The sequence below is a fragment of the Vanacampus margaritifer genome, chromosome 16, assembly GCF_051991255.1.
Source record: "Vanacampus margaritifer isolate UIUO_Vmar chromosome 16, RoL_Vmar_1.0, whole genome shotgun sequence".
NCBI classification, from domain to species: domain Eukaryota; kingdom Metazoa; phylum Chordata; class Actinopteri; order Syngnathiformes; family Syngnathidae; genus Vanacampus; species Vanacampus margaritifer.
In genome coordinates this window covers 942503-956303 of record NC_135447.1, presented here as the reverse complement: position 1 = coordinate 956303, position 13801 = coordinate 942503, and the positions used below count along the sequence as shown (strand labels likewise).

At 41.6% G+C, this 13801-nt stretch overlaps 1 protein-coding gene across 9 annotated transcripts in view; it reads left to right on the top strand.

Annotated features, from left to right (window-relative positions):
- The first annotated feature begins 5375 nt into the window (after positions 1 to 5375).
- The window catches only part of fryb (furry homolog b (Drosophila)), a 41036-nt gene continuing 32610 nt past the window's right edge, over positions 5376 to 13801 (top strand). For 3 of the 9 annotated variants that reach the window (XM_077546917.1, XM_077546919.1, XM_077546915.1), the window contains exons 1-7: positions 7736 to 7962; positions 11060 to 11253; positions 11913 to 11966; positions 12062 to 12201; positions 13046 to 13136; positions 13216 to 13295; positions 13493 to 13573. In XM_077546917.1, coding sequence (XP_077403043.1) covers positions 7890 to 7962; positions 11060 to 11253; positions 11913 to 11966; positions 12062 to 12201; positions 13046 to 13136; positions 13216 to 13295; positions 13493 to 13573 — 713 coding nt within the window. In that variant the 5' untranslated portion in view covers positions 7736 to 7889. Of the gene's footprint in view, positions 6147 to 7735; positions 7963 to 11059; positions 11254 to 11912; positions 11967 to 12061; positions 12202 to 13045; positions 13137 to 13215; positions 13296 to 13492; positions 13574 to 13801 lie in introns of those variants that run through there. The other 6 variants (XM_077546914.1, XM_077546913.1, XM_077546916.1 and 3 more) reach the window with 3 other exon arrangements.

Here is a 13801-nt window from a genome sequence, read left to right as displayed (position 1 = left end):
GTCCTCTTGACTACATTTTACCATTTTGCTTTGAAATGCCCATTTTAAGGTTGCACTGACCATTTCTTGGTGACCCATCATTGGCCCAGTTCTGCCAGATTGGTTTGAAATATCGATTTTTACCCCTCCAAAGAAAAAGCACTCAATTTCATGTCATCTACAGGAGAAAAGTGTGCACGTGTATATAAGTAAGATGCACCTTAACACTGGGGAAAATAACGTTTTTAGTGCGGCAAATTCACTCGCTGCTAGTTGATCGGCTTGTCTCTGTACCACCGTGTACGGGAAGTAACGCTAACAGAGATAACATGTATTTACAGCTTTCTTTTTTTCCTCGTATGCGTCATGTTGAGTCGATCCACCCAACAGGTTGTGTAGAAGTGGGTCAGTCGCCGATGATGTAGGTCATCATGAGTGGTTTGTTTGCTCCCACCCACGGGTGCTCATGTTGCTGAGTGTGTGTAAGCTCGTGTTTTTCAAATTGTTAGTGGATGCAATTCGAGTGAATGACGTTTGCAAAAGTACAGTGGAACCGCAAAAGTCCCTTCGTCTCTGACGTCCTACATTTTAGAAGTGACCCGAGACGTGCATGTACTAAGGAGAGACATAGTAGGTGTTTTAATAACATTTCAGTGGTGTGCTTTCATCAAAACACTGCAAGCATAAAGAGTGGTAGACATATTTATGCAGCATATTTCATGCCATGGTGCAATATGGGTAGCTCTGTCTCATGTACTTAGACACAAACTACTTGTAACCAAACATTAAAAAGTTATTTTAACTCATCCACTCCCAGCCATTTTCACAGAAGCAATCCCCTTCACTCCCGGCTGTTTTACTGGATTTTGACTGATATGACAAGGCCCACAGAATATTGTGTTGTATTGCGATAAAAACATGAAACCTACCAAAAGAAAGATTAAAGTCTCTTCTTTCATCAGGAAAAAAAGTACATTTCTATCTGTTTCCATATTGCAGCAATTAGCATTAGAATACAGCTAAGTTTCATCATTATTCACAAATCTATTTAGAATTCTGAGTAATTGTTTTTTTTTTCAACATGGTCCTGGTTCATTTCCTATGCTCTGCTGCTACCTGCTGGCCGTTTGTGTAACAACTACCATTTCTTCAGCCGTTCTTTGCAGTTGAGAGGCTGCATCACAGCCTTCTGTATGCTCTAGCATTAAAAAAACAAACAAACTTAAAAACATATAAATACGTCTTTGGGACACTTAAAACATTTAGCATAGAACGTTTTTGGGAGCAAGTGAGTTAATGTTCGGTTGTTTTGTAGGGCTTAAGAGGTGGGAAAAGGAGCACACTGAAAAAAAACACCTCCACCACCATGTTGTGAACTCACGCCCATCTTTATTCATTGTCATCATTGTTGCCGTGGATGCCACCTGGCACCACCTACCTACTGTCTTCCCTGGTGTGGCCTTTCTGGCAGGCAAGTCTACACACACGCACACGCGCACAAACACACAGACAGACATTCCTCGGAATCCACTCCTTGTCTTAACGTGGCCTCAGGTGCCGCAAACGTTATTTAACGGAAGTGTGCAAGTGTGTTTATTATGTGCGGAGGAGATGATGAACATGCCAGAATGTGTTGATGTTTATACCCACCGAGAATGTTGTGTCAGCATTTCTGTTTAAAGTTCAGAATCCGGCCCCCTGTTTCTTTTTAAATGTTTTTCACCATTTACCCAAATTTCTCAATGATCAGTGTATGAATTCCATTGACTAAAATCGGCTATTGTGGTTTGAAGTTGCAATTTTAGGAGCATTTTGTCCATTTCCAGGTGTCCTGTTCATTCAGTGCTGCCATTTTGTGCTGAAGTATCCATTAAAGAATCACTTCAGATGTGCATGTGCCTCCCTTTTTGTCATGGGTCAATTTGGAGGTTAATTTTTCCTTCCCCCGCAATCTTGGTGACTGAATTCCACCATTCTGGATTCAAGTATCCGTTTTAGTGACGTTTTGTTTATTTCCAGAGGCCATATTGACTGAATTCAGCGATTATAAATCGGTTTCCATTTTATGACTATTTGTATTTTGTCCAAATTCTATGGTTACTATTCACAAAATTAAGCCATTTTGGTTTGAATTTCCCATTTTAATGTCATTATGGCTATTTCTCAGTCTTTGGCGTACTTCTGATCGCCACTGTTTATCCTGAGAACCTTTAACCTTGACAATAACAAACGTGAGTAATAGAATAGACTCAAGGGGGCACCATTGCTGTGTGTAGAATTGACATCTGCTTGCGTAGCATCAATGCAACTGATCCACGGGGTGGAAACGTGACACTTGCCAGTGAGCTTAAATGTAGCTGATGTTTTCAAATTTTAAGAGGTAAAAGTAAAAGGTGCTCAGAAAAATAAGTAGCGTACAGATACCAGAACGTATTTGTCCCTCATTCACACCACTGAATATATGTCATGGAAATCAATTCAACCTGCAATGCAATTTAGTGCAATGTAAACTGTTTGCAGTGTGTTGTCATTTGTTACTATGAGGGATTTGACAGCCTGAATTTCACCTGTCAACCTCGTGAAATCTTGGAACTGCAGACTTGGTGATGTCCCTGAGCCACAAGTCAACTTGTTCATGCCTTCTCCTGCACTCTTGTTGGACAGGGTTGTCCACTCACCAATCCTGACTGAACTGGTTGTCCATACGTGTCTTCTCATGGAATTATCAAAAAGTTAATGACATAAATGTCTGTGATATAGTTGGAATGTACTGCATTGTAATTTAAGTGAATAGTTTCACATCATATCACCTTGTAATATTGTAAGATATTGAAATTGGAGTGGATCATCCAGTGTCAGAATTGGAGTGAATCACATGAGACCATTTTGCACATTTATAATCAGGTAAGCAAAAAAAAATAAAAGTTTTTTGCATTTACATACAAGCGGCTTTCTAAAAAATGATTCCTTTCCCCCCCCCATTGTTTGTGTGGCGCTATTGAAAAAATATTCATGTTCCTAGTTCCCCAGTGTCAGGCTAGCTTTGTTAGCTTTCTTCCACTTATAAATCAATCACTGTTTGTGAGTTGAAGGGCCAAAGAAAAAGAAAGAAAGAAAAACACTTAGCACCTGTCCCCCATACTGGGACAGGACACAACCACTCTTTTGTCAAAGACTTATCAGAAACCTGTTGAGCAAGACTGTTGGCGGTGCGGCCTGACTTCATGGCTTAGCTTTCGTTTTGAGCTTCACGGGACTATTACGTCAGTTAGATGAAATGACAGTTGCCACTTGAAAAAAAAAAAAACAACTGCGGATGAAGCAACTGCTGTAGTGGCAGCGGCCCAGTCACCTCCTTTCTCCTGTGCTGTCGACCCGCGAGGAATAAATTAAAACTTGTTAGGGATTTTTCTGACCTTTGTGGCGACGATTTAAAAAAAAAAAAAGACGTGTGTGAATCAATTTCACATTGTTTTCTGTATGGCAGGAAAGGTGCCTGGTAGAAGGCAATTGTGAAGTCAATCGTGTTGGACATGGTGCACATTTATACGTTATAAAGGTAGCAATTTATCCACATATTGGTAACTTTTGACCTGAGGTACAGTATTTTCTTCAAGATACAAGCTAAGAAAAGACCGCAACATCTGAAATCGTGTTTTTCTAAACATTTTATTTACCAAGATTTTCTTTTAAGGCCATATCAGCCAGCCCTAGGACATGGAGATCAGAAACAATACATTGGATTATCCTGAGTCTAGTTGTTGACCTTCTGCCGTATGACACGCTGACTAATCAGGTCGAGCTAAGCAAGTAGAGCAGCTTGTCACAAGACTGAGCGCACAAAATAATCAAAGGCAGCTTGACAAACCGACATAAACTGGTTACAGAGGACGATTGCCATCGCCTCCATCAGCGCGTCTTTAATTGATGAGCCGCAATTGTCAGTTGGCGAAGAAAAATAATAGTGAGTTTGTACCGCCCCGGCTTTGAAGCGCCACACCTTTTGTCCTGTTGCCATTTCCTGCCAAACTCAACGCTTCAGTTCATAACATCTAATTTGATGTCATCAGCAAATCAAAAGGCGTACACGATAAACAGTTTATTAAATGTTTATAAAAGATCATACCTTCTCAATTGGCGTTAAATGATACATTTGTAATGAGTAAAGTAAGCCAATCATCCATTTTAGGTTAATTTTCAGATGTGCTTTTGACAGAATTCTGCTATTTTGGTTCAAAGCATCAATTTTAGGGACATTTCTTTGCATTTGTAGCGGTCCTCTTTAAATTGTGTTGTTTTGTTTTGAAGAGTCCATTTAGGGCTATTTATTACCATTAGGCATGGGCGTATTGACTGAAGTCTGCCATTTATATACAAAGAATCCATGTAAGGACCTTTTTTTTTTTTTAATTCCCAGTGTCCTCATAACTGAATCCTCACGTTTTCGTTTGAAATGTTCATTTTAGGATTGTTTTGTCAATCCAATGATTTTAATTCCAACCCCGGTTAAGACAGGATCGATCTTAAAAGATACAGCCTTTGCTTTTGTCAACACTTTCTAAGAATAATTTCAAAGTTGAGCTTGTCTTGAGCCATCAGCATTCATGATTTTTTTTTCCTGTAATGTTTTCCATCTCATTCAGCTGAAACGTGAAGCGGCTTGTTTTCACACATTGGGCCTCTTGGGTGTGACACTCAATGGGGGTGATGTCATGACAATGGTGGCATCAACAGCGAAAAGGCCCCCCAGGGGTTAAGGTTTTCTAAAGAGAAAACAGAACCAGATACTTTTTTTTTGTCAGTTGGTACGTAAAAGGCTCTCTGCAAACTCTTGATGTTTCTTTGCTTGTTTGTGCTAAATTGGGAAGAGATGAATTCTGTTCCTTATTTTTGGGACTGAGTGTTGTTTATTTCTGATTTTGATAGAACTAGGAAGCCACACGTTCCTCAAAACACTTAGTTGTATTCCATACATGGGCTACCTGTATGAGGGTGAACTGTTGAGACATCCTGTGAGAGGAATTGTCTATGCTGGAAGCTTTGCATGTTATCTTTTCAAAAGCTATCTGCTTATCAAGTTTAACAGTCAAAATTGGGCATCAGTCCCGGCGTAACGTTGAGGGCTTTTCCTGTTTGTCTTTGGCTCCGTCCCGCCCTCTTTGTTGAGGGGTGTGTCAGCTCCCAGTAACCCAACACCATTAACACGTTGAGGTTACTGTAACTGGCTAAACAGCCTCGACCAGTGAGCGGCAGGAACTCAATTGCTTACTCACACCCACATGTCGCATGTGTCTGCCGTCTGGATCAAGACTGCGCACGCATGCCATTCTATCACGCTTCAACACTGCTGTGAGATGCACGGAAAAGAAAAAGGAAGCAGGTGATGGGAGTAGTTCTTCACGTATGATCTGTGGGAGTGTTGGAAAATCCCCCATGAGTTAAGAGAAAAAGACAGCAAGTGGAAGAAGAAAGGGCAAGGAGATCCACCCAAACATTTTCTCGCAACCAATCACGAGGCGCTCTCGGAATTGGATCCCTCCCTTGTTCACCACCTGAGAGTTGAGCAAGCGCAATTGTGCCTCAGAGAGTTCGAAGCTTGAGAGAGACAACAAAGACCGGGACTGAGTTTTGACAGAAAAGAAGATCTCCTCAGAAAACAAAGAACACGTCAGACGCAAACCTTTTGGGAGGAATCTTTTGACTTTCTATTGGACAGAACTGACTCAGAGTGAGAACCCACTGGAAGTGCAAGGAGATGAACATTTTATAAACACACAAGACTTCAAGTTTTCCAGAACCATTTTTTTTATCGTTCTCTTTCAAGACATCATGCATCTTCTTCCAGCAAAGGGTGAGTCTGAGGTTTTAACGGCAAAGTGATGAGAAAAGGACTTGCCCGATAATGATGTCGTTGGAGGATTTAGGAAGCATCGCCAGCCTCGGGGCTGAAAGCGAAATATCAGACTACGGCGACAGCCTCTCGCTAAGAAGCCAAAGTCAAAGCCTGGATCAGGACCTGGATGATCAAAGCCAAAGCCAGGATGTAATTGTCATGGAACGCATTGCCTCGTTGCCACTGCCTTTGCACATGTATGATCCCACCAACTTCATGGGGAGATTTTCCAAGTTCCAGTCCAGGTCCAGACGGCGAACACGGATCTTCGGAGGTAGGTGGTTGCATACAACTTCCCTTCAAATATTTGATATTGAAATGGACACAGGTAAGGACCACCTGAAAACCATTGATGATTCATGATAGACCTCATTTGAATGGGACGCCCTCATGCAAATGCGCTGAAGTGAAGATTATCGAATGTTAGACAAATACTCGTTACCCTACAGGAGAGCTTGCCTGGTTTTATCCATTGCAAAATCTTCTGCTACCTGTTGGAAGGCACTCTCTTCTGATATATATAAAAATATGAAAACATTTAAATTCCTGGCATCTGGCTTAAGCTCTCAATGAACTTCAGTGAGTGAGGACCTTGTCTAAATATTTGAGCCATTATCTCGCCAAAGATGTGTCATTTCATTTCGATTTGTTTCTCGGTTTCCTGTTCCGTTGCTTGTCCACTCGGTTAAAAGAGACGTCAGTTGATGGCTGCCCCAACAAAAACAGTTATATTTTTGTCAGGGTTGCCCACTTCAATATTACACATAAGGCCCTTCTCCTTCTTCTTCTTCGCGGTCAAGTGCGTTGTTAGCAGGACCGTGACAGAATGTCAGAGAGGTTGCCAGGTTTGATTCGAAGAAATTACTTAACACTCGACCAACTCCAAATGAATTAACGTCAGTTATTTTCCACCCGTGCTGCGACACAGAGCTCACGTGAGACAAACAGGTATGCATGGCACACGCCTAATTGTTCGTTTTAAGCGATCCGACCATCACATAGCACGCCAGTACTATTTGAGGTTATCAGATAGCACGGTGGTGTCTGCTTGACACAGCTGGCTCAGACTGACGTGAAGAATGTATGTGTGTGTGTGTTTTGTCATCATCAACTGACTGTCAGTTCGATAGTGTCCTATCAACATTGTGTTTTCCCAGACTCAGCTCAATTAACATTGCATCTTAAAAAACAAAGTATATCATTTTGCTTGGCTGTTCCATCTGTAATATTGCTACACCATTCACTGGGGACTCAAACCTTGAATTGCAGTCAGTCATTCATGAAAACTAGATGCTGAATCCAGCACACTGCCTGACTGTCCAGTCGGATTTGCACCCCCTCCTGCTGTCTCATAGACATGTACAGACAGACCAGACTTGCACAGGTGAGGCAAGCAAGGCCCCCTTTGGCAAAATATTTGCTGCTTGGAAGCACATACCTCATGTCAAAAGTGTGGCTAAACCACTGCTTTTCCATCATATAAATGGGCCGTGTCTTCGTTCATCGCGACTGTCTTCTTTGTTCTTTTGCAGAACACAGCTGATTCTACTTTTGTTATCAGAGTCTTACCAGGAATTAAGCTGCTTTTATGAAAAATAGTCACGTCACGAAAGCTGCAAAAATAAATTCTACGGTAGGAAAAAAAAAAAAAATCATCCTGACAAATAAACTTGAGTTAATCAATGAAGCCGAGCTAAATATAAGACTCCGGTAAATGGCAGAATAGCGCACCAGGTTAAATTACAAGCTACGGTCTCTAGGCCTCCATCCCTTTAAACCCCCCCAACACCCCCCTCCCACACTCCAACTGGCCTCTAAGAGGATTGGCTGCTCTCATCTCCCAACGACATCTGTGTATCGCTGTCCTGAGAGAGCAAAACACATAGGGGCTGGGCGTTGTTTTGCCGGCAAGATAGCAACACAGAGAGCACGCATCCCTCATTCCGCCACTTTCCATCCGCAACGCCTCATCCTGTCCTCCACCGTCTGTCACCGTGGCGACGTAGCCCCTGCAGCCATGGCAACCAGCCAGCAGGATTCTGGCTTCTTCGACATCAGCCTCAAGTCTCTGCTCAAGTCCTTCGCCGGCAGTGAGTAACACCCAGAAATGACAGCTCCAAACGCGTGCTGCATCTTGCGTATTTTCAGTTGGCAGTCTTGACAGGACCTTGTCACAGCGTTTAGCTGCTTTACGTAATGCGCTGCTAGCAGATGAGGGGTTAGCCGAGGATACAGTTTATACACCTCAGCACTTTGCTATGTTAATTACGCAGCACTTCATTTGCATCACGGTGGGCCAAGCTTCACATAATTAGGAACAACGAACAAATTAGTAAAAACTAAAAATAGAAAAAAACATTTTCATCTACTAAAATAAGATAACTGAAACTGTTTACAAAACTAATTCAAACAAACTATAATTATAACAAAAATGTCTGCCGTTTTTGTCTTTGTCAATTTATGTCATCCATAAGCTTTTTGGGTTGATTTGAAATTTATTGTCTATTGGGATTTTGACCAGGTACACGATCTGCATCATCTAGGCGACCATATTATTTTGAAAAAGCCTAATCTCAGAAGCATAACAGGATCAGGCCTGTAGTAAAGTAAAAACAAATTAAAATAAATGGAATTTGAAGGAAAAAAAATCAAAACGAAACTAATGAACAAATGAAAACAGTTACAACCATGACTTGGACTAAACCCAGGAACAAACCTTTGAAATATTCCCTGTTTCCTATTCAAATCATCACCCCCAATTTTGACTAAGGTGTCTTTCCGAACTAGTCTAAGCTCCAAGGTCAAATAGACAGGATGGCAGAAATCAATCAAATGGCTTATCGAGCCCAATTGCTGCGTGACAGTTTCACACCGGCCGTGCTAAAATAACAATCACGCATCATCGTGCATACTCACCAACCGAGGATGGTGACTCATGCTCCGTGCCCTGATGGATCCAGATGTTTCCGTGTCTTGTCTGAAGTCTGGATGACATTGCAAATGGAAAGAGTTGGTCTCTTCTTATGAGGAAGAAGCTCAGGTTGCTTGGCGGTGTTTCGTCATTTTTTATTTGTATTTTTAAATCTTTCCACTGCGTGATCCAGATCCACCCACATGAACATACCTGACATTTGTATTTGATAGTGAGATAGGGCGCATTACAAGGCTTGCAAGTCGTGATTCACCGCAAATGCGTGACGTGAACGATAACAAAGCGAGCCTGTTGGTTGCTTCTGTTGGTCGGCTGCCTAAACTGGCTGCGGTAGAAAGTTAAAAAACAGAAAGAGATGCAGGACAGCATCTGAGTTGTTGTACATATGTCCGAAGGTTTGTATCTACAACAGAATGGTTCAAAGCAATCGTTCTCCGACTGTAGATATTACGACTCGGAAAAATATTGCTTATTCTCATTAGAGTATGACTTTATATCCCGACAAAATCCGTCTTTGTTCTTGTAAGGATCATACCATTTTTTTTCTTGAAAAAAATGTGACTCAATTGTCATGACATTACGAATAGATTTCTATATAAATATATGAATTTGTCATTGGAACATTACAAATGTTTTCCTTTAAAATAATAATTTTCATTTGTATCATATTTAGGGCTAGTTTAATTTTCATTAGTATTGATAAAATTCTCCCCATAACCCAAAAATATGACAATCCCCGCTTTAAAGTGGCGAGAGGAATGTTCCCCAGGTTGGCTAAGTTAGCGTAGCCACTATTAGCGTGTGTTTTCATCTGCTGCATTTGATTACTGGTGCGGTTTCCTTTATAGTTGGTCCACATGACTTAGTTTTGCACGTCTATATTTGCATGTGTGCACTTGTGTATGAGTAGTGTGGGGTAAGAGGGGGTGTCGGTGGGAGTGGTGCTCTAAAAATAGCTCGCCTCCCCTCCTTCCTAGTGCTTCTCTTTGGGCAGTGTTGAAATTCTTCTGGTCAAGCTCCACAAGAAGACTCGGAACACGACTTGGGGACAGTTTGAAAACTCCCAGCAATGCGTTTCCAGTTGACTTTCCAGCCATCAACTGCGGATTCCGAAGTGGAGGTGGAAAGTTGGAGATAAAGCCGAAACTCGGTGACTGGCCTGAAGGTTCACGTGTCTCTTTGGTGCTACACCACCTCTGTTCCGGCCTGACTTATCCAGCGAGGAGATCGTTTGACCACTCCTTGTAGTTGACGGGAGTACTTTCTTCCAAGCTGAGCTCGTCTTTGCTTCGGCTCGGGGATTAAATGTGCTATCATGAGACTCTCTGGATTTTATTTACTTTCCCTGTGAGATGATGGAGCTTTTCACCTTTAGCTTTGGTTAGCCATGCCGGACAAGCTGGATAAAAACTTATTTCTGGTTCATTTATCTCTAACCAGGATCTTCTGTTTTTGATCCATCATGAAGGCTGTACTCTTCAGGCTTTAAGTGCCACGAGTCCCAATTTCCGTCCATCCGTTTCCCATTACCCCAGTTTTCTTTCTCGGACCAACTTACCACCTGCACCATGGAAGTGCCAGCAAGGTGGAGCAGGGCTAGTGTCATTAGCTTCATCAAGGGTCTTGGTAAGCCCTCGGGGTGGGGGGGGATCATGTGAGCGTATGTTGTGAGTGATCATGTTTCATGAAAACAGGGGCCTGCCTGGGGGGGGGGGGGGGGGGGGGGGGCTGACCTGTTTAGCAATTAGTGTTCTCTCACCTCTACGCTACCACTGGCAGAAAAGGTCGCAGTCGCTAACTCACTGAGGAATGACTTTGTAACGATAAGAAAACACATTTAGTAGTCAACATGCATCACTACCTTTGACATGCTCATGTTCAACCGTGCGACTTATGAGCACCATTTCTCGACTGATTTAGATTTGCCAGGTTTCTCCCTTGACAATCCCACTATGTTTTTGTGGTTTAATAGAAGTTATGCAGTAAAATATAATGTATGTGGGGGCGCAAAACCTGATACAGAGTTGCCGTTTTCCATCGGAAAACATCAGGGCTTAATTGCTCATGTGCAAGTTCAGTCAACTGTCAATTTTTTTTTGCAACGGTCCGTTCTAGTCGGGTGTGCAACGGGCCTTCAGTGTCTAATGAAGTGTTCCAGACAAACCCCGTGAGGTTACTTGTCTGGTATGAAAAAAAGGACATTGAATAAGTAAACAAAAACAAAAAAAAATGTTCTGACATCCCCCTTTTCCCAGCCTCTCCGGTGGGACTGAAGCCGCCCGTCCCGCCCGTCACAGCAAGCCTGGGAGAGAGAAAAGGCCCTGTCATCATGGCGCCCGTCAACGTGGACCCGGAGAGCAAGCCGGGCGAGTTTGTTCTCAAGAGCCTATTCGCCAACTTTACGCTGCTGTCCGAGAGAAAGATCCGCATCATCATGGCAGAGCCGCTGGTAAGCCATTCCGCATATAAAGAAAGATAGAGTGGCTTTTTACAGCAGGAAGTGTGGATCAATGTACTTTAATGTAAATGCAGAACAAACAGCATCTCTATCCACTTGTCAGGTGCTTGGCTCCGTTAGAGTCCAGAGCAGGGCAAGTGTATCCAGTATGCACTTGGCAGAGCTACAGTATTTATCTGGACTTACTGTTCTTTTAGTGTAAAATGATGAGGTTTAAAAACAATGAGCGTAATAAATTTAATTCTTGATAAATGTATAGAGGGAAGCCCTGAAGATCATGGTTAGCAATATATGAAAATCCACTATATAGACCACTTTTACACTTCCCATGCACTTTATGCACATTAAACTTGTTAAAACATACTTTTTGAAGAAATTGTGTACTGTCAATTATAACTTTGACACAACATTGCTGGTATGTTTATCATTAATTGGCTTTCACATAGTGTAGTCCAACCAAAGTCAAGTCATGGGCAGAGAAATCCGTTGGGTGGGATTATGTTGATTCATCGTTACAGTCCCTTGATTCAGCCTAAAAAAAAAAACGCACAGATGCTTTGTAAAGTTCAAATAAAATTTCCAAACACTACAGCAATGAAAACTAAACTTTTTTTATGCAACTCTTAATTTCTTATGTGTTGATTTTATAGGAGAAGCCGCTCAACAAGTCTCTGCAGAGAGGAGAGGATCCGCAGTTTGACCAGGTTTTGGCACACGCGACAATGACATCACCAACAACAAATGTGGAACCTGTCAGTCATGCAACTCTCTCTCTTCCACCCCGTGTTTGCATTTGCAGCTGATCAGCAGCATGAGCTCCCTGGCTGAGTACTGCCTGCCCTCCATCCTCAGGACGCTCTTCGACTGGTACAAGCGTCAGAACGGCCTGGAGGACGAGTCGCACGAATATCGACCGCGGGCCAACACCAAATCAAAAAAGTGAGGAAAAGCTCATCTTTCCTCTTGTCCCACTTTTCGGCTCCTGTCCCTTTAAGAGCCCAAAGAGGTTGTCACTCATTCTAATCCCTCGGCGAAATTCAACACATGATTTCTATTATAATTTATTTCTAATGAAATAACCGCTTATTTAATTAAAAATACATCTACAGTATATAAAAAAAAATATGTTACTCTTTTTGTTTAGACTTAATCAATACTGACATTATTTCTTGAGATAAATAAATGAAAATGAATATGTTTTGATAAAAAGTAGATAAATGACAGCATAATTGTTTGCTTCATTTGTAAAAAAACAACAACTTGTTTTAATAATGAAATAATTATTTCTCATATTTTGTTCTTTGTAATATATTTGTTTATAATGAAACAACCAATTATGTAGTATTTTTCAAATATTCAAATTTCAAATATTTTTTTCTCAAATTTTGTCTTTTATTTACAATAAATCATCACCAATTATTTATTCATATCATTATTTTTAAATGCATTAAAAATAGTTAAATTAATGCAAATTGTTGAACCCATCATGTTATTTTTTTCATTTTACCCTTGTTTATTTCTAAATATTACTGTATGAATAATACTGTACATAAAGTATTTACATAGTTACATAGATACTTATTTTAGCTTTTAATATTACTAATATATATATATTTTTTACAATGACTCCCTCAACCAAGTTTTTAATGAGATTTCTTATTTTTGATTTATTCCTTATTATTTGTATGTTATCAATATTACTTATTGTTTGATATTATTACTATTATTAAGGATGACAATGTAAAAGTCAATGATTGTTTTTATTATAACGTGCGTGTCTCAGCGATGAGCAGCAGAAGGACTACTTGCTGGAGCGGAGGGATTTGGCCATCGACTTCATCTTCTCGCTGGTGCTCATAGAAGTTTTGAAGCAGGTGCGTGTGCGCATTCTTCCCGCGCGTCACGCCTCACCTGACACGGCCGTCGGGCTCATATTTTCCACCCCTCGTTCAGATCCCGCTGCATCCCCTCCTGGATGGACTTATCCAGGAAGTTATCAACTTGGCCTTCAAGCACTTCAAATATAAGGAAGGGTAAGAGAGTACCAGATTAGGCTGGATTTACATAGCATGTTTCAAAGGGAAGTAAATATGATAGAAATATGCTACTTAATGAAACTCTAACCCCTGGCTTGAAAACCTTGTTTAAAACCCAATACTTGTGTCCGCATAATGTTGTGTCTACACACCAAATGGAGGATGTTGTAATACTCATCCAAAGTGTGTCTCAGGTATCTCGGACCCAACACCGGCAACATGCACATCGTGGCGGACCTCTACGCAGAAGTGGTGGGAGTGGTGGCCCAGTCGAGGTACTTCACTGTTCACTTTGTTGTATTTTGCTCTGTATTATTTACGAGGAACATGTCTGTGCGTTTGTGCCGCTCTGCCGTGTTTGTGTTTTTTCTCTCAGTGCCGCTGCACTACAAACCCTGCAGTCAAGCACACGCGCGTGCGCCCACACACGCACATTCCCTTTTCCACACACCCCCACACACACACACACCCACACCCACCTCCGCCCATCCTCCGCATGCCTT